At 39.1% G+C, this 19721-nt stretch overlaps 1 protein-coding gene across 6 annotated transcripts in view; it reads right to left on the reverse strand.

The window, feature by feature from the left end:
* Grik2 (glutamate ionotropic receptor kainate type subunit 2) overlaps window positions 1-18828 on the reverse strand; it is a 643508-nt gene extending 624680 nt beyond the window's left edge. For all 6 annotated transcript variants that reach the window (XM_047557542.1, XM_047557541.1, XM_047557544.1 and 3 more), the window contains exons 1-2: window positions 18703-18828; window positions 13102-13508 (exon numbers count right to left, since the gene is read on the reverse strand). In XM_047557542.1, coding sequence (XP_047413498.1) covers window positions 13102-13216 — 115 coding nt within the window. In that variant the 5' untranslated portion in view covers window positions 13217-13508; window positions 18703-18828. The remainder of the gene's footprint in view (window positions 1-13101; window positions 13509-18702) is intronic.
* Between the last annotated feature and the right edge of the window lie 893 nt (window positions 18829-19721).

Consider the following 19721-nt stretch of genomic DNA (forward strand, 5'->3'; position numbering starts at 1 on the left):
TGTTTAATTGGATGCCTATTGCAAAAACTTCCAGTTGTCCTACAATGAACATTCTCCATGTCTTCTACAAAAATAGACACTGAGATTTTCGGCTGGGTACAATTCCTAAAAAAGGAACTCAACCCTCAGCCACCTATGCACTGAACGGGAAGTGTCCATTACGCTGTTGGGAAGGTGGATGAGATCACTAAAGCTCCATTTGAAATTATGAGAAAGGATACACCCTAAGGATGCCAGAACAGACAGCTGGACGTGGCAGGAAGCTCAGAAGGCTTCAAATTTACCACACTATCCCTGAACTGCCCAAATATAGAGTTTACAAAATTGGACATCTATTTTGTTTTTGTTTTCACTTTGGAAGGAAAAATCTGTGTTATGAGACTCATTCTGTATCCTAATTAATATTGTATCTACACACTTAAAATAATTTAGATTAGCTTTCTCAAAAAAAAGAACTATTGCATATGATAAATATAAATGTGCCACGTATGAAATACAGATGAAATGTGTTAATGGCATCACTATGATGTGACAAGAGGCTCAGCTGAGATTTCTGGTGCCAGGGGCAGTAGAGAGATTGAGCACACAAAGTTCAGTCATTCTAATGTGATGTCAAGAACGGAATTTCTGAGTCAAGTCCTCAGTGAATCACACATCTTAGATGCAAACAAAAGGCTTTGGACATCCACTGCAGAGACAGCCAGATGCCTCCCTTCATGAGAGAATAATTATTTACAAACTTCTGTGTGCACTTGTCATGTAGTTTTACAATATACTTTTATATGGCCATTTATACCTGTAGATTAAGATAGTCTTGATGCAGAGGCCAGATCATTTTGCTTTCAAATTCTTAGGGCCCTAGTGCCTAGCCCAGTGCCTACCACATGAAAAGTATTGTAAATATTTGTTAAGTGAATGGTTGAAAGAACAAAAAATAATTTTTAAATAATAATTCCAATTATTGGTTGCTGGTACAAACACAGACATGAGAATATTATAAATATATGAATCCCACAATATGAACTATAAATATTAGAGAATAATAATCTTCAACTATAAACACATATTAAATTATGCCAAACTATATGTGAATTTCTTAGATTAAAAATATGTAAGATGATTACTTAATTCTAACAAGGAATTGAAATGAAATATTGAAATATAATACATGGAGTGGAATACATAGAATGATCTATTAGGGCCTCCTATAGTGGGAGATTGAAAAGTAAAATCCCACAACCATACATCACTTAGACATTATTTATAAAACAACACCTGTTTAAGCTCCCTTTGGGTTATGGGGTTGATTATGTGAGCATGAATGTTCTAAATGCATAGGTTTAAAAAAGCAATCTTTCAGTAGTGTGCTGAGAACCCCCAACAGTGTTTACTGTGAGAAATAATAAAAAATCCAAGTCCCAACAATTACTTACAAAAATTGTTTTGAATAATCTAGTCATGACAATCAACCACCAAGTCAAAAAGCTAATGTATCTACCCATTATAAACAGAGGAAATGTAAATTAAAAAGTCAAAAACTCCTTTGGATTATCTAGTTCTGTGAATCATCCTCAATCTGACTGGGAGTTTTGTTTCATTTTTTTTCTTTTAAGTATAGTTACTAAGAGTTTGTTTCTGTTTTGTTTTGTTTTTAATAAACAACTAAGAACCACGCAAAAGAACTGTGTAGTTGTCAGAAAATACTTAGAAATAACCTCAATCAAGAAAATAAAAGATCTTTACATTAAAAACTATAAAACATTGACAAAAAAGAAAAACTGAAGAAGGCATAAATACATAAGAAGATATCCCATGTTCATGGAAAAGTAAAACATCTCAAACCACAGAATCTCCATCATTGAGGATCAGAAATTTAAATTATTTAAAGTATCTTCTCTTCTAACGTGCAACAAATTTAAAACCTATTGATCTGATCAGAGTCTCCAGTCAATACTTGAATTTATTTGACAATATGCCTATCAATTTCTGACCTTTTGGACAAGGCAAAACTTGATTTAGATTTTAAAATAGAGTGGATTTTAGAACAGCAAAAGGAAGAGAAATGTATCTGGAGAACGAGCTGAGAATAAGCTATTAGAATGTCACTTATGTTTCCTGAGAGATCAACTGAAATTCTCAGGGAAAGATGACGGAATAAGATTCTGGTCTGTTCTTCACCTACTGAAGACAAGAACTCAAAATTACTCTTACACACTCTAACATCAGCTATGCTGTGACTCAGGATGCTTCCAGGAGTGGGAGAGTCTAGAATTAAGCTTAAAATAGGAGAGTATTTTTCAACCAGCATTTAATGCATTCCCCCTGTAGATTAACATAAAAAATCCTGAGACTCTCTTTTCCATCTCACATTTTCTCAAATTACCTAATTATTCAAATAAATATCCTCAGCAGCTATAAAATTTTTCTAATATACTTCACATTCTAAAATTTTAAAGAAATAAATTTCCAAATATGATTTATATTGTAAGTAAAATACATTTTTCAAATGTTTCCCTGGATTCTCTGATGTGATTCCATTGGTTGAAGTTTGGGGGTCCTCCTGTCTCATTTTTCCCTAACTGCCTCTATGCTGATCCTTGTAACATTGGATTAGATCTTTTTAAAAAGAACCAAAAGTTAGCCTAAAGGCATTTTATGGAAGAATGGTGAGGTTGGAGGTTTAGGGTGGCAACACAGTCTGTTCTCCCTAAAACAGTAAGCCCAGAAAAACTATATAGACAGTTCCTTGATGAAGTAGCCAATCTAGCCATAGAAAAGTATCCACTTTTCCATCTCAAGCAATTGTAGCATATAAGAAAGTTTGTGAAACTTTTCGTGAGTCAACACAAATGGCCAAAATACAGTCACTGGCATGTCTTTAAATTTTGCTTAACAACTAAAAGTTTATCATATACAACTGAAGGATGAAGAAAAATGTTTGTGTACATAAACCACAACTATGTACTTGTCAAGTGGGAAAAAAAATTAAACCACAACACTTAGAATGACTTCTTTGCTAATTATTTTTGCTTTTAAGTTTTTTTTTTTCCTACTTATTTCCTGGATATTTGAGAATACCAACAAAAATCTTGTTGCATGAAAAAGAAAAAGGAATGGAATTGCATAGAACTACTTAATCAAAAGAAAATTTGTACTCAATTTGTTTGTAAAAACTTCATGTACATTCCAAGGAATAATGTTCAGTACCTTAGAAAAGCAGTTTGCCTTAAAAGTTTATGTACAGTTTAGGAAATTGAATAAGCAGGGCATAGTGGCACAGGCCTGTAATCCCAGTTCTTAAGAGGCTGAAGCAGAAGGATCACAAGTTCCATGCCAGTCTGACAATTTAGCAAGATCCTGTCTCAAAAAATAAAAAAGGCTGAGGATGTAGCTCACTGGTAGAGCATTCCTGGGTTTAATCCCCAGTGCCCATCCTCCCTAAAAAGAAAAGAAACAAAAATTTGTGAGAGATAAAAAATATTATTTTATTCCAAACATACAAAGTAAATAAACAACCACAATTTCAAAGAATTTTTCTGCCAATAATCTCAAAGCTCTGGAGATATTCCTATTAATTCTGAAATTATCATTTTTAGTTAAACAGATAGCAAGTAATATTCATTCTTCAGAAAAGGAAGTCAAAGACTAGTGAGATTTAATTAATTTTCCTGATTTATAACCACCGTGTGACAAAGTCAAAAGTGAATTCTATGACTGTACTAAATTCAGGATCTGAGGTAATGATCTCATCTAAAATTTGAAAAATATTACTAATTATGAATTTATTCAACTGAAATTGTTTTTAATTTTAGTTTAATCTTAAATTCTGATCAAAAAGAATTTATTATATAATATAAAATAAAAATGATATGTATGATTATTAACTATATTTACAAATAAATGTATACTATTTCAGTTAATAGAGATCCCTTGGAACCAGGCATAAAACATTGAGAATTTCTTGGAGGTGATTTATTGTATCCCTCAGAGAAGCAAACATGCTTTTTAAGTATTCTCCAAAGAATTTTCCTTGAAACTAACTCATACTATTCCTTATTTAATCATTTGATCTGGACATGTGCTAAGAAGACAGTCCTCTATTTCCTTGCAGAATTTTGCTTACAAAGAATCAGTATCATGCTTGATGTTATATGTCAACTTGATTGGACAATGGGGTACCCAGATATTTGGTCACTCATTATGGGTGTGTCTGTAAGGGGTGCTTCAGAAAGAGATTAGTATCTGAATCTTGACTCACAGACTCAAGAAGCATTGTCCTTACTAATATGGGATCTCTTTTTATCTGGAGACCATGATTAAGACAATCTGTTATCTCAGACAGACAACTTTTTTTTTTTTAATTTGCATTGGTAGAGAGCAAAATCAGGGCCTTGTCTATACCAGGAAAGTGCTATACAACTAAGCCACAACCCCATTTCACAAGAAGTTCTTAAAGGTTTCAATGATCATAGCTGGTCCTTTGCTTGCATTTCAGTAATACAGAGAAAGGTGATCCATTTGTTCTTCATAAAATACTAGCACCGAATCACTAAACTCGCTTGACTGCCTGTTACAGACCAAAGATTTTCTTGTGTGTAAACTCCTTCAAACAGGAGTTTAAAGTCTGCAATTTAAATATAAGCTCTACGAAAGTGAGGCCTTATTTATAAGCTGGTCCATTAACTGTCCCAAAGCTCAACTTCTCAATCTATACCTAAGTTCCTTTATTTGTGCTGAGTCTTCCACCAATGATGCATTTCTTCCTCCCTTTTCCTGTTACACAGTTTCTTCAGGCCCTAGTCAGAGTCCCATCACTCCTATAAACATTCAATCTCCTTTAAAGAACAATTGTATATATTCTCTATTGCATAATTGGTACTCAATATGCATATATCTTTTCTCTTTTACTGGAGTACAAATTCCTTGAGATCAGAAGTTGGGTCTTCGAAATATATTTTCAACATGCATGACACATAGCATGTATTCAATTACTATTTGTTGAATTAATGGATATGACAAAAGTTTTGGACACTGGGAAAGGAGGACCTAAGCAAGCATGGGAAATGAATAGGAAGAAAGTTGCAGGTGTAAAAGAGAAGAAGGGACAAGCAATGAGATAATGTTCTATGAAAGTAAAGACGGGGGAGACAAAGTAGACAAATGTCTAAGGCAGCAATCAAAACCTATGGTTCTTCTTAAAACTGTAAAGCACAGGAAGTCAGAGGCTACCCTGAAAATAAAAGCATAATCCAGTAAAAATGTATCACTAGATTGGCACTGAGGGTATTTGTGTTTTGGTCTAAAATTGGACACTAAATATTTGTGACTCAGAACTACAAACTGCACTTGGCAATTCATCTCTAAATTTAGGCTACTAGATTTGATGATCTCTAAAGTTCTCTTTGGATTAGATAATCCAGGATCCTCTACTTTTCATTCATCCTGAGAGTTCCCCTTTCATTTCTTCTGGGGAAAAAGGGAACTGAATGCAGTAAGAGTTATGATATGCACCAAACGCAGGAGCTTCAGTAAGTAAAACGAAAGGAAGGATCAAAAAGACAACATAACATAGATCAAATATCTGAATATACTGAAATTTCAGAAACAGAATTCTTTAATACCTCCTTTGTTTATTTGATAGCGTTAGACACACAATATTCCCAGTATGATAGGTCAACAACTTAGAATGAGACTGAGTTGGAGACAGAAATGAAAGCTAGAGGCAACAACTTCCAAATATTTGTTTTAGTTCAATGATGGAAAATTAGCTGGCTGATTTAAAAGGACTTGAAAAGCATTAAAGACCTTTTGATTGAGAGGAAGAATGTCAACTTAAGAATATCATTGACCATATTTAAAATAATCATATAGTTCAGATATGGACTAATACAAGCAAAAAATAATAATTTACAAAGTACTAGACACTGAGATGTCTAGCAGTAAATCTAGAAAAGACCATGTATCAAATGTCATTAACTTCTCTCTTTTCTCAGCCTCCCATTCACATCAGTGTTAATCACTCAGCACTCCCTTAGGCACCCAGTTTTCTCTTTGGTATCTGAGCATCTCTGTCACAGACAGAATCGATTGATCTAATAAACTCATCCTAACTCTATAGTCTTGGGACTATGTGCTCTCTCTTCCAGAATATATTTGTTTTAAAACAGGTCATGGGAGACAGCAAATGCTGAACCAAAAAGAAAGACTAATAGAATTAGATGTATCTGTGGGGAAAACATCTGAATGACACAGCCTCCCCCTATGCTTTCGGATCTTCCCATGTAGCCCTGCTGTCTACTGACCCAGCTCTACAAAATCCAGAAGAGAATGTTCAGTTTTTCATTAAGGAAATAAAGGGCTTAAATTAATCTGTAGACAGAAACCTAAGTACCACATGCTATATTTGAATACTGCTGTCTTTGAACAGGAGGCTCAAAGCTCAAATGCAAAACTAAAATGACTAATAAAAATCCTAGAGGAAGATTTTGAGTCGTCTCTAATCTCGCACTCATTATCATGAATAAATTTTATCAGATTAGCTCATGGTCTCTTTGAAAATATAAAAATATAAAGTGCCCCTAAGGGCATGAGGCAAATAAGCTTTACTCATTTATGGATCAATGAGAAAGGAGACAAGCCTTAGAGGGAGAGCCTAAGAGAACCTTCAGAATGTGGGCTATACTGGAAGGTTAAAACAGGTAACCTCAGGATCACATTCATCCTGATAAATGCTTTTGGTTTGTCCAATTTAGATTTTTAAAACAATTTTCAAAATTATATATTTAAAATCAGTAAGATATTCATGTTAAAATTTGAGTTTCAGATCTGTCGGGAAATATCAAAGGAACTGTCAACCCCAAGTAGTCAATTTTATATGACAAAAGACAAATAGAATGAATAATCCAACAAGAGACTAAGGCTTGACTATTGCTTGGAATTGACTGAACCTGGGTGTTTCCAATGTAAAGCAAGGAATGTCCCTTTTTCAGGGGGCAAAGGTATTTAAAGGTACTAAAGTATTTAATATGATTGCAAAAGTTTCAACAAGAAAAAACATCAGGATTACAAAGACAGTATAAAATAGCTTGATACTTATTGTTGTATGAAACTGTTAAAAGAGAGCATTCCTTTACTATCTGTGAAGTTTCTCTACTATGAAAAGCTTTGTTTGTAAGAAAAAAAAAATACCAATATCAAAACTTTCAAAGAAAAGTCAAATGTAGGTTAACTTTTTTAGAAGAAAAGATTTATCATTGACACCCTCAACACACTGTACACACTCAAAGAATTTAAAATGTCGCTTCCTTTTAAAATGAAATAAATCGTTAATTCCATTTATTAAGTCAGCTCTTAAAAATATTTCCGTATTGAAATGTGGTCCTAAACCTAGGTTCACAGTACATGATGAAGGTCTCAAGAAGGCTTATTTAACCTACATTAAATCTTGATAATGCATTAATGAGTCTTTTAAAGGGATAATTTTAATTCCCCAATCTTCAACCATAAAGACTATATAGTGCTAATCTGCCTTGCCCTTTCAATTAAACTTGTTAAGGGCGTTCTATTTAGTCAGCACCCTGAATAGGCCATTAAAATTCTTGTTCAGTAAGAGTTGTGTTCAGTGCTCTGTTGTTTTAAATTCCATTAAATCCAAATGGTCTTTATCACCCCATGACCACTGTGACTTCAATCAGCCAATTTAATTACCTTACAAAATTGTCAGCAGAAGCAGCAAAGAAAAACAGGAAGCCCTATGACGTTATCAGATTGAAACCTTCCTCTTCGGTGTTTAATCTAGACTAGTCAATAATGATGATGTGCACCTACTTCCTTCCATTTCAGCAGCTTTTGACCTTCCCTTTCATGCCAAGATTGAGGGTTTAAGATTCATTTGGAGCACTTCTAATACTTTGATAAGTGGACTACAAATTGAAAGTCCTTAGAAGACAGAGTTTCACTACCCAAATGAAAAACAATCAATGCTTACATTTCAATATATCATACTATGCTACTGAGAAGGTCTCAGCATACCCCAAGTACTATGCATGCAATGGACTAATGATTTAGGCATAATACATTTGAAAGAAAGTGAACTACTTTTGACTCTGATGTGTAAAAATGAACACTGAAATTTCTAGGAAATAAATGTAACTGGGCTATAGTAACACAGTAAAGTCTCAAAAACATAATGAGAAAAGAATGTAATTTCTACCACATTAACCCTAAATTTTTTCCACAAAGAGCAAAACATTTTCTTTGTCAGATATTATGATAACAAAATGCCATAAAAGATTATGTCACTATATCATAGACAACACTTTATTTTATGAATAGACTTGAAAAGGGTCTGATGATCAATGAGACATTCTCATTTGATCTTTGATATTTTCCTCCTTTGTGTGAAAGGAATTCACATTAACTTTCCTTTGCTGAGTAAATGTTGAAACAGTGTCATCTGAGAATTCAGGGAATGAACACACTGTAATGATCACTTGCATTAAACCCAAAACCAAAATTTGTCTCAAAAAATGACCCCCAACTGTTCACTGAGAGAGAACCTCACAAAACCAGAAAATGTGTTGAGTTTCCCAGTGCCTGGGTGGAGAAAGAGTGATATTTCCACAGGACGGAAAGATCACTCTTCAAAGTCATTTTCTGAAATCCTCTGTTGATGGATCACATTAATTATTTGAGACTTTAAGAAAAAGCAACAACTTACAAGAAAACCTAATTTTAAAAAGGGGAGGGCGCCTGCTGTTTTGGCCATTCTTGGAAAGATCTCCCTGTCTTGCTTTCCGGAGCTCAACTCTGAGCAGGTGTTAGGTTTTATCTGTTGCAGATAGTAGCCTATATCACTCCCCCATCCCCGCCTCCCAAGAGTCAGTTTTCCTGCTTCCAGATGTAAAGCCACTCCTCCCTCCCGCCCACTTCACCTCCCAAAGGAAGAAAAATCTCTTTCAAAGAACTTGTAGAGAGTGGCAGATTTCAAGCTCAGTCAATTCATTCAGATTCCTCGATGGTGCAGTACATCTGCTACCAATTATTATATCTGGGAGCACACGGGATGCCCAGAAGAATAGGGGAGTTTCCCTATGAACCCTTTTCGTTGCTTCTCACGTAGTGGGTTTTATCTTGTGAGCCGCCCCTGACCTGGCTGGCGGCCTCACGTTCCGCGTGTGCACAGGGCGGTGACTGCACGCTGTGCGGTGGACGCGTGGCCAATGTGTAGTGCCAAAGAGATCCCAGCGCTCTGGGGAGGGAAGACGGCATACCGCAAACCTTTTAAGAAAGCCGCTCTACCGGCTTCCTCAAAAGTTTGGTCGCAACATCAGAAGGTAAGAAAGGGACCTATTATATGCCCAGCTCCTAGGAAAGAACTATCTTGAAAAGCTGCCCAGAAGTTTGAAATAAAGTTTGGGTTGATGGCTTTGCTCCTAGCTTTTTAAATTCCAATTCGTGTCAAGGCTGAATAATAATTTTATCTGGAAGATCAGAAACATAATGTTTTGGGGAGTGATTCCTTAAAGATGATGCTTAAACATCATCTTCCCAGAATAAGAGCTGGGACGCCAGCCCCGCACAGAGCCCGAGCGGGCTTCTGAGCTTTATTCTAGCTTCCCGGGGCGAGGGGTCCGAGCAGACCCGGAAGCGGGAAAAGACCCTCTAAAGTAACAAAAGAAGAAACATTAAAGGCAGAGCTGCGGCTCTGGACCTGGAGGCTGGAATTAAAGGCCACACCCCCTGGGACGGAAGGATCTTGCCCTCGCCCTCCACAGCAGCGAACAGGCCCGGACGCAGCTGCGGAGAAACAAAGGTGCCTCATTTACATAGCGCTGGGGCGCGCCCGGGCTCGGGAGAGGCCTGCCTCGGGGAGTTGCAGGCTCTGCGCCCAGAAAAGCCGTGGAGAACTTCTGAGTTGACCTGGGGCAGGGGAACTGACTAAGATGCATCTAACCCCTCGAAAACATGCCATTTGGGTGGGCGCCAGAGAGAAGCCAAGTTGCGCAGACTCAGGATCGAAGGCAGGGGAACGGGCCCAATCCGAGGCGCTGCGCCCGCCCTTTCGCCTGCCTGTCATAAGGGGACACTGGGCTAGTCCTCCGGTGCTTTCCTCACTGCATGGGACTGCCTTAAAGGTTTGGGACAGAGTCCTGGGGTCAGCGCCCAGGATGCGTTTGCCGAACCGCTGCTGAAGAGCAGGCCGGAGTGCGCAGCCTGGAGGGAGTCAGGCCTGGGGTGGGAAGGAGGCGTTCCCGGACGGAACTGCAAAGTTTTCTTGGACACTAGGAAAAGAGTAACCGTAGCAAAGTCTGAGATTTGCTTCACGAGGGCGTGTGTGCCCGCTGTGTTATGGTGTGTGTCGGGCGGGGGAGGGAAAAAAAAGGCACAGAGGGAAAGGGGAAAAGGTTAAGAGAGGGGAAGACGCTGCGCCGGCAGAAATGGGCGGGGAAGAGAAACCATGCTGCAAGGGTCAGCAACCTGAATGGGGGCTGCTCCTCGCTCCACAAGCGGTGATAGGAGGAGAAAGGGTCGAGTCACAGTTCTAATAGTGACAGGAGGCAGGGCAGTACAGAGCTCAAGAGGGTGGATTTCTACAGTCAGCGGGGAAGGGGGTGTTGGCGTGGCCGCCAGGCAGGGCTTCACGGTTGCCATAGTGCCGCGGCGGAAGCGCCCCGCGCTTGGCAGCTTGTAGCCTTCGCGGGGGTGAAGGGTGGAGGGGCTCTCCAGGCTGCTCCCCCTGAGAGGCGGCTGTCTCCACCAGCACCCAGCGGCCTGCCACCGCCGAAGAGCAGCTGCTCTACTACCATCTCCAACCCTTTTCCTTCCAGGGCACGGGGCCAGGGATGAGGCACTGGTTCGACTTTAGAGCCAAAGTTGAAAATAATCATTCTCGAGTGGCTTATACTCGCTTAACCAACCGTCCAATTCACTCAGAACATGTTTCCACAGAAGAAAATAAAACTCCCACCGTCGCACCAAAATAGTCCCAACAGGGAAATGTTCCAGTGGTTACAATGCACACAGTCCTTCCCCACAACTCAGGTCAGATATCAGAGAAAATGGAACTCCACGTGGAAGATGTTTGAAGTTAATATAAAAATATAACAAGTTATTTAGAAACCAGATTGTTGGTTTAGGGTATCAAGGTACAAGCGTGGAGATCTTTTCCTACCACCCTATTTCTTAAGGGTATTCTTAGTAAGAGTTAGTCTAGGAAAATGTATTTTTGTGTGTGTGTCAGCTCTTTTGGAAAGCTGCTATACACTGTGCTACAGTCGCCAAGATTTTTAATATGAAGATATGAAATGATCAGCGAATGTAACAATCTAATGATTCAGCAAATATTGTGCTGCAAGACCAGAGCAGCAATAATTAAATCTTTAGAGTATTGGTGGCAGTTTTTCGATTCCAAGTCTTTTCCCCCACACACCCAGTCCAAAAACACACTAATTCACACTTATTCACAAAAACACATCAGAAGATTCTTCAGAATTCCATATAAGTATTTTTTATACTCAAAATTTTGGGCAAAACTGCCATACGGTAGTGCTTACCATATTTGAAGCAGAACTGCTGAAAACACACAGAATTTCCAATAATATAAGGACCTGTTTAATCCTTCCAAAGAAATAAGCATTCCTGTGGATGCTTGTTGCTAAGAGCAACATACTTAAGTACCATCTAAAGACATGAAGAAAGGCAGGAAAACTACTACATCTATAACCTATTGTTTCTTTTGTCTTTATCAGTCTTCTTGACTCCATGTGTCTATAGGGGTGGAAGGTGAGGTTCCCTTTTTTAACATGTGTGAAAGGACCTCTACCTTATTTCCACAGAGCCTATGAGAATTTATGTAAATCCCCCCCCCACACACACACACACACGAAAAATAGAAGATGCTGGTGTTACAGAAGATTCAGGTTATCATCCTTTGCTTTAAATTGTACTGAATAACTTAATGCATCCACTTTTATTTCAAAGACATACACTCAGAATTATATGGTTTGCGGCACTCTTTGGTCTAAATCCACTCAAACTGACAAAAGAGGTGCCTACAGTGGAAGCATTTACCCTGTTGGATTTATCCTCTCTTGCCCCTACCTACTTTAGGGAACTTCATCTGACTAGTTCAGCTCCTTACTAAAAACTCCACTGGTCATGGAGAATGGCTGAACCTTCCTACACTTAATTTCCTCCAACTGAACCTGACTAGGGTTTGCACTGGAGTCCCATGTTCAGATTTTCCTTCAAGCTCCAAAGAAACCTTGATTCTTAGGAAAGCAATAAATTCTCCTAAAATTTAACTATCTTGGGTCTTTTACCATGCCAGAGTGAAATAAAACTACAGACTTAGATCCTTATACACAATTATCTTACCCCCTCTGCTCCCAGTTACTACCATACATCATCTATTAGTCCAGGACTCAGAAAAGCTGTGAACAGACTCATCAAGTTAAAAAAACAAACAAAAAGCTGTCTTATGGCTATTTCACTCTAACTGAACAGAGTTCTTCCCTTAAGTAAAACCTCAAATTTTACAATACTTTTTTAAAGCTTTGCAACCCAATAAGGACACCAAAAGCTGAGAAAGCTTTAGAGTAATAGAAAAGGCTCTCTGACAAAAGAAATCAAATGGGCTCGCGCCTTTCTCTTGCACGTGAGGACTTGGACTGGGCGGAAGTGGACAGACGCAACTCGTCAGAGTTACCAGATACTAATTCATCAGCTCTGCAAGCTAAGAAGCTTGCAGTTCTGGTGCTCGCTTTTGCTCTGACCTCGCAGCCAGAAAGGCTCCGGGAGACAGGCAGACTCGGAGGCTGGCGGAGCCCCTAGCGTCATCACCATCTCTGTGGCTTGCTACTGTGGAGAGGTACATGCAAGGACCACTACCATACATTGACATTCCTTTCACCTTCCCGTAGCTAAAAATAATGATATAAGAAAATAAATGAAAGTACGAGGGTTCCTTAAAACCGGGATGCATCAGAGCAGGGAGCAGGTTGGAAAGCGCTGAGCCCACCGCCAGCCTGAGCGAGCCCGCCTGTTTACATCCGGCTGCCTCAGAGCCGGATGCCAGGCAGTGGGGATGGGAAATCTTACCAAATCTTAATACATGTGTGGTTCCTTGAGAATATCCAATCCACAGTAAACAGAGCAGGAGTTTAATGGAGCGCCTGAAGACTAGATTACTTAAAATCGGGGAAATAATCTTCATGGTGTTTCTGTGCCTACACGCGCGGCACCCACTTCCCCGATCTAGCGTTAGGCTCCCGGTTCGGGTTGGAATGAGGATGCGTCGAGTGGTAGCCGCAGACACGATCACGGCATGGTCACAGAAAGAGGAAGGAGTCTCCGCTTCCCAAACCCATTAGCAATCGCTGCATGTTCTTCACTCACTGCGCCAAGGAGCAACCTTCCACTGCAAGGGATGGTGGGACATCCATGTTAGTAGGGGAGCATCCGGCAGAAATCCAGCACGCACACCCACAATGTCCGGTCGCGAGAGCCTAAGGATGCAAAAGAAGAGCAAATCAATAGGAAATCCAGCCTTGGACCTGGACGAGATGTTGATAGCTAGACAGTTCCAGCACAAAAGCCTCTTTGCTCGCAAAGGTTTTGCCAGGCCCTATTCTACTGCACTGCTGCACAGCTTCTGACGTGAAGCCAAGATTAAGTGAGAAAAATTGAGATCGCTGCTCGCCTGTTAAGGCTCCCTGCCAGTGAGCTTCCCAATATCTATTATGCAACCGATCTGATAGCCCGCCTTGAGTTACAAGAAAGAAGTCGGGATTTATTTACGTGATGAAAATTGCTTTGATTTTTCAATAAGACTCTGCTAAGAGAGTGAGTAGTGTGTGCAAGCAGACTTCTTACAATCAACTGATGAATTTTAATAAATGACTAGCTAAGTCAAAGTCACTTTGCCTAGGAATTGTAAAAGAAAGGAAAAGCTCTAAGACAGAGGAATTTATTGTAATCTAACTTGTGGACAGGTTGAAAGAGAGTCTTGCTTGTACTTTTTAAAATTTTGACTAGGAATGAATATAGAGTGGAATGCAATTGGAGAAGTAAATGTAGTTTTAAAAAACTTGATGAAGCATTTCTTGATTACTATCCAGAGTAAAGAGAAATTTCTTCAAGTGAACTTTTAGGGGAGAAATATTAACTTAAAATGAGAAAATTATATTTCCCCACTCATTTTAGCTCATATAAATTAATTGTTACATATATAAAAACAATAATGTTTTAACTGGTGAAGTAAACTTTAAAGGAATTTTATGCTCAAATTTCTTCCTATCTTGGTTTTTAGATTTTTTTTTCTTTTAAGGATGGAATATGGGATCATAACTTGATCAACATTGAGTGTCAGAGCTTTGTCTCAAAAGATTTTATCATTTGCTAGTTTTATGTTGAGAATACCTCTCTGGGCTTTCATAAGTAGCGATTTAGGGGAAATGGTACATTTTTATCACTGAAATGAGTAATATATAAGAAGTGTATTGAAAATACCCAATACTAGTATTTTATAAATAAATACTAACATATAGCATGTAAATAAAACTAACATGTATAGCAACAAATACATCCCTGTTAACATTTTTAACTTATTAAGCAGCACAAAAGGCTAACTATTGAACTTCTACTTTACAATTTAACTCTTTCTTAACCAAATAACAGGGCATAGTTTAAACCTTCTGAAAACTTATGATTGTATTTTATTTGAAGACTATCTAATTTTAAAATAATGACATGAGTGCTATTTAAGTCCTGTTATGTTTTTTCCAAATAGCATGAAAATACGATGTATTCATTTTATTATAGTAATTTTTCAATCTGTATTTTCTTAAGACATTATAAAATGCTGATTTGAAAAGAAATCTACATTTTGCAAAGGCACTTAGTGGCATTGATTTTTTTAAGATGGAGACATAGCTGCAATGTCAAAAATAAGTATCATGAATGGCTAGTTCTGCAGTAGCAGGCAATTCAATCAAATAAGTCGACTATTTGAGCACTTTAAAAGGAACACCTAGTGTTAAAAACAAGGGTATCTAGCGACTCCTTCAGTCCATGTTTAAAATATCTCTTGTAAAACATGTACAGCCCTACTGTTCTGTCTTGTATTTGTTGCCTCATTTTATTCCATTCTGTTTGTTTGTTTTCTTTTTTATTTTAGCAGAGATAATAAGGACTGCTAGGATAAAATAAATATTCTTAGTTTTTCCATCCCCCAATGCAATTACATCTATTACCTGAAAATAGCACATTCTTTTATGGCTAAACAAAAGATGGCAATTTTTGCAGTGTAGTTGGCATTTAGTGGCACCTGAGAAAACAAAGTTCACTGTAACTCCTTGTTCATTTATTCTGTTAACAAATTGGTATTCGTCCTAACAGTTGTAATATATCTTCTTAAAACTTGTATTCCAAACTATGTAGTTTGTGTGGGGTTATTTGTTGAATGTCTAGTTGAAAAGTGAAAGATCAAATTTCCAGATTCATGAAGTTCAGAAAGAATAAACAGTTAAAAAAATCTAGTAGAATTTTTTCTTACTACTAATTGGTCCCCAAAGAACCAGTTTTGCACATCTGCTAAATTAGGTTCATTTACATCTATCAAGTAAGTTGAAAAGCTTACTGCAACAGACAGCAACTCCACCTGTCCAACTGAACTTCTGCAAGACTGGAAAACGACCTTTCTTCAGGACCGTGGACAGCGCTACAGGCATGGATTTATTCTGGAGTTGTCATTAAAGTAGTACAATGAATGGGTAATATGCCATTTGAAGTGACAACATGCATATTTCTATTACACAGAGTCAAGTAATTTGAATTATTGCACAGTACGTTGCCAAGAGGACAATTTTTTCAACTGTTTTGTGTGTATTTTTCAGTGTGACTAACTGGATTGCTTGACATAACCAGGATGTCATCCCTTTCCAGGACACACTACTACAAAAGTCACTTACATTCACTGTGCAATCCCTCCTGAGCACTAAACTATTTTTTTTTCTTCATATAAAAAAATTGCCTGGAAGACTACAAAGAATTCAGGATACTGAAACATGCTGTCAGTGTTCAGTGGCTGAAGACATTTCTAAAATGTATGATTAGTTTTCACTCTCAATTCTCCACCTCCAGATTTCCATCTGTTATGAGGATATTCAGATTAATTCACATTCTTTCTCATTAAACTTCACTCACTCCCAGAACAAGAACAACAAAACTCACAAAATTTATTTCCCCAATACAAGAAAATGATTTGATGGTGTAAAAAATGCTATATTATGTGGAAATTATGAAGTTATCACAAGTTTCTTCCTAATAAGGACACTATCATAGTTTTGAGGTTATGAAGAATTTATAGCCACTATACAGTATTCAACTAATCTGATTTAACTCTTTTTTTGAACTATGTCACTTCTGTAATTTGCTCCTTTTGTAAGGGAAAAGAAAAAAACTGCAATTGGGAGTCATGTTATCTTTTATATTTAGTAATAGTGACATTTAGTTGCCTTATTGTTATTTTAACTACGTGGCAACCTTTATTTCTAGAAGCCAAAGCTTCGTAGGTTCCAAGGTCAAAGCAGAGATGAAAAACTGCAAACGCACAGATAATATGCACACACAGAGAAGGGATAAGTCTAAAAGTTAAGCCTTGAAAAATATACCACAAAAGGTTAACATGAAGAAATATCAAGCCCATGATAAAAGAAGAAAATACATATCATGTTCTTGCAAAGCTTGTTACAACAACAACAACAACAACGACCCACTAGCTTCATAGTTCACTACATTTTTTTGTTGTTGTTTTTGCTGATACTAATGACCTCTTATTCTTGGGCACTATTACTTCAGAAGCAATTTTAGTTTCCTATTCTCCTGGTGAAAATGAATCTTATTCTAGTTAGCTGCCACCTGCTGGGGCATGAACAAATGTGTAATAATCGTTATAGCACAACATTTAAAAAGACAATGCCATACCTTTGGTTGGAAATATATATCCCAGAGTAACCTGAATTTCAGAGGTGTTTCCAAGGTTCTTCCATGCCATATCTACATTTAAATTATTTTTTTCACTTGGATCTCTTACTAAGGATTCCAACTGACTTGTTACTAAAGTCATGCTGTTATGTGACATTTGAGTGACCTCATCTTGTAGTAACACCTAACTTATTCTTTCATGCAAATGGTATGCTGTATTGCAGCTTAGCTAAAATAAACAGCCTGCTCACCCATGGCATTAAAGAGGCCAGAGAATAAAGTCAAAGCTGAGATCAGTAGAAATCACACTGTTGCATACTTGTAAGTCACTCTTCCTAACTATGAATGCTATGCTAGCCCTTGTGATTCTGAATACATTATCAGCTCTTCTGTTAACGTTCTACTGCATTGATGATTAATGACATTTAGAATTTTAATTAATTTTAGATACTTAAAATAAATGTGTCTTAATTAAGATATTAAAGTGGAATAGATTTATGTATCCTGGAATCTTTTTTAAAAAATCAGCTTTGCAATCTTCAGTGGGTTTAAATAACAGAAACAAACAGGTTATGACTTGTAGACATCACTCATTTCTCTATCACCTTCCTTCTGTGCTTTTTTGTTTGTTTAGCACATAAGTTACTAAGGCCACTGGCAGGAAGTTGATAAGCTGCCTTGGTTGTTCCAGAAATACATTCTACAAAAAGTTACAAACTAACGAACTAAGACAAGTGGAGATCGAAATATGATTGCCTATTTTCTAGCGATTAAACTACAAAGATTCAAATGAATCAATCATCTGTTGTGAAATGGAAATAATCATTAATCCATAAGGAAATTTCTGATGAGAAAGAGGGTATGAAGATGAAGAAATGATAAAAGATAATCGGTGCATTATGGAAAAGATGTAGTCAGTTAGATACATAGTCTTTATTCCCTAAATCGGAAATTATTATCTAAGAAGCCTCAGAACAGTCCTGTTGTTTGGTTTACACACACACACACACACACACACACACACATACAGAGAAATGCACACAGAGATACACACACACACACACACACACACACACACACGCACACCTATCCCCTCAAAGATAAAATATTAGGAAATGCGGTTCTTTAAAAAAGTTCTTGACGTTGATGATCCACCCCAGTGACACTACCCACTCCTTACCCTAGTGGGACGCCCTCGTAGTTTTTTTTTTTTTTTTTTTTTCCCCCAGAAGCTCTTAACACTGGCGTCAGTTAAAATAATGTCTGTACTTCCTCAGCTCAGAACTAAGGATCAGGGTTAATGGAAGGATACATGGACGGAAGGAGAGACGGAGAGTCGTCAGACCTGCAGGCAAATACACAGCTTCATGCCATCTGTCTCACTCTCTTCGCCTCGCGTGAGTCCCGGTAGCTGAGGCCACTTCCTGACACATCAACTTATTAAATTATTTTATGTGAAGAATATGAGCGCCTGCAGCCAAAAGAGCCACTTGCATCCTTGACAGGAATTGGCTGAGGCGAGTGGAACGAAGCCGCTCATAGCGAATAGGTCCAGCAGGTGCCTCCAGAGCGCCGGACTCCGTCGCGCTGCCGCTTGCCTTCTTCCATCTCTTCAGGAGGAAAATGCTCCTCGCCCACCCACTGTCCCTCCCGTCCTCAAGGGAAAAAACACCTCGGGAAGGAGCCCCAAGGAGCCCACCACCAGGGAGTCCTTACCTTGAGCAAGGGTGAGGTGGGCGGGGAGGGAGGTGGGGTGGTCCTCCGGGAGGAGCTGCCGGAGGAGGTCGGGCGGGAAGTCCCCAGCTCCTAGACCTAGCAACGCAGCCGCCGGCGCCGAGCGCGAGTGACGGCGGTGGTGAAGACGGTGACCGTGGAGCCGCTATAGCGGCGGCAGAGACAGACACGCCTCCTGGCGGGGGTTCCTCGCCTCTTGCTTTAAAGGCGCCGCGCTCCTTTCCCGTGGCGGGTGCACGCTCCAGGGCCCCCCGGACCACCTGGGCGCCGCGCCGGCCCCAGTGTTACAAGAACCAGAGTTAAGAATTCCGGACTCTGCCAGACTAGGTCGTTATGAACCCCCGGCCAGGACTTCGCCCTCTTCCCGCCTCGTGGAATAAGGAAACTGGGACCGAAATGCTCGGTCAGATAGTAAGTAATGCAAAAAGCCTGAGGAATTTCTTGGCCCTGAGTGGCGAAAACACACATAAGGAGCCCTAGCACGTTTGGTTCTGGGTCGTGGCTTTTATACCTCTCCGAAACCATAGCAACGAAACTTCTCTGCTAGGGTATGGGGAGCAGCTGGTAGTCTCCAAAGTAGCCCTCTTACTTCAACCACTGCATTTCCCTTTGAGGTTTGTGGGGTAAATCTTGATCTGCGTTCTCTCCCAGTCCCACTCCTGGTGCACAAAACAAATACGCCCCTGTGTGCTTCTAGTGCTTGGATAGACACCCGGAATCAAAATACCCCGCTTCTACCGGCTACTGAGAACAAATACCAAAAGGCGGGGGTGGGGGGTGCTTTCCCAGTATCAGGAGGTTGTTGGGCCGCTCTGTAATGTCTGGCTCGTAAATGCCAGATGTTCTCTTGAGACATTCTAAGTCCCTGAACTCTCAACCCAAGCACATTGTGGGGGAGGGAACAAAGTTGGATTTGAGACCTTGTAGGCGCTCAGCCTGAGGTCACAGACTCAAAGGTAGGGGAAAGGAACCTGAGAAACTGCCCGGATTTGGCAGCCGCA

Source organism: Sciurus carolinensis, chromosome 7 (genome assembly GCF_902686445.1).
Source record: "Sciurus carolinensis chromosome 7, mSciCar1.2, whole genome shotgun sequence".
In the NCBI taxonomy this organism is placed as follows: Eukaryota; Metazoa; Chordata; class Mammalia; order Rodentia; family Sciuridae; genus Sciurus; species Sciurus carolinensis.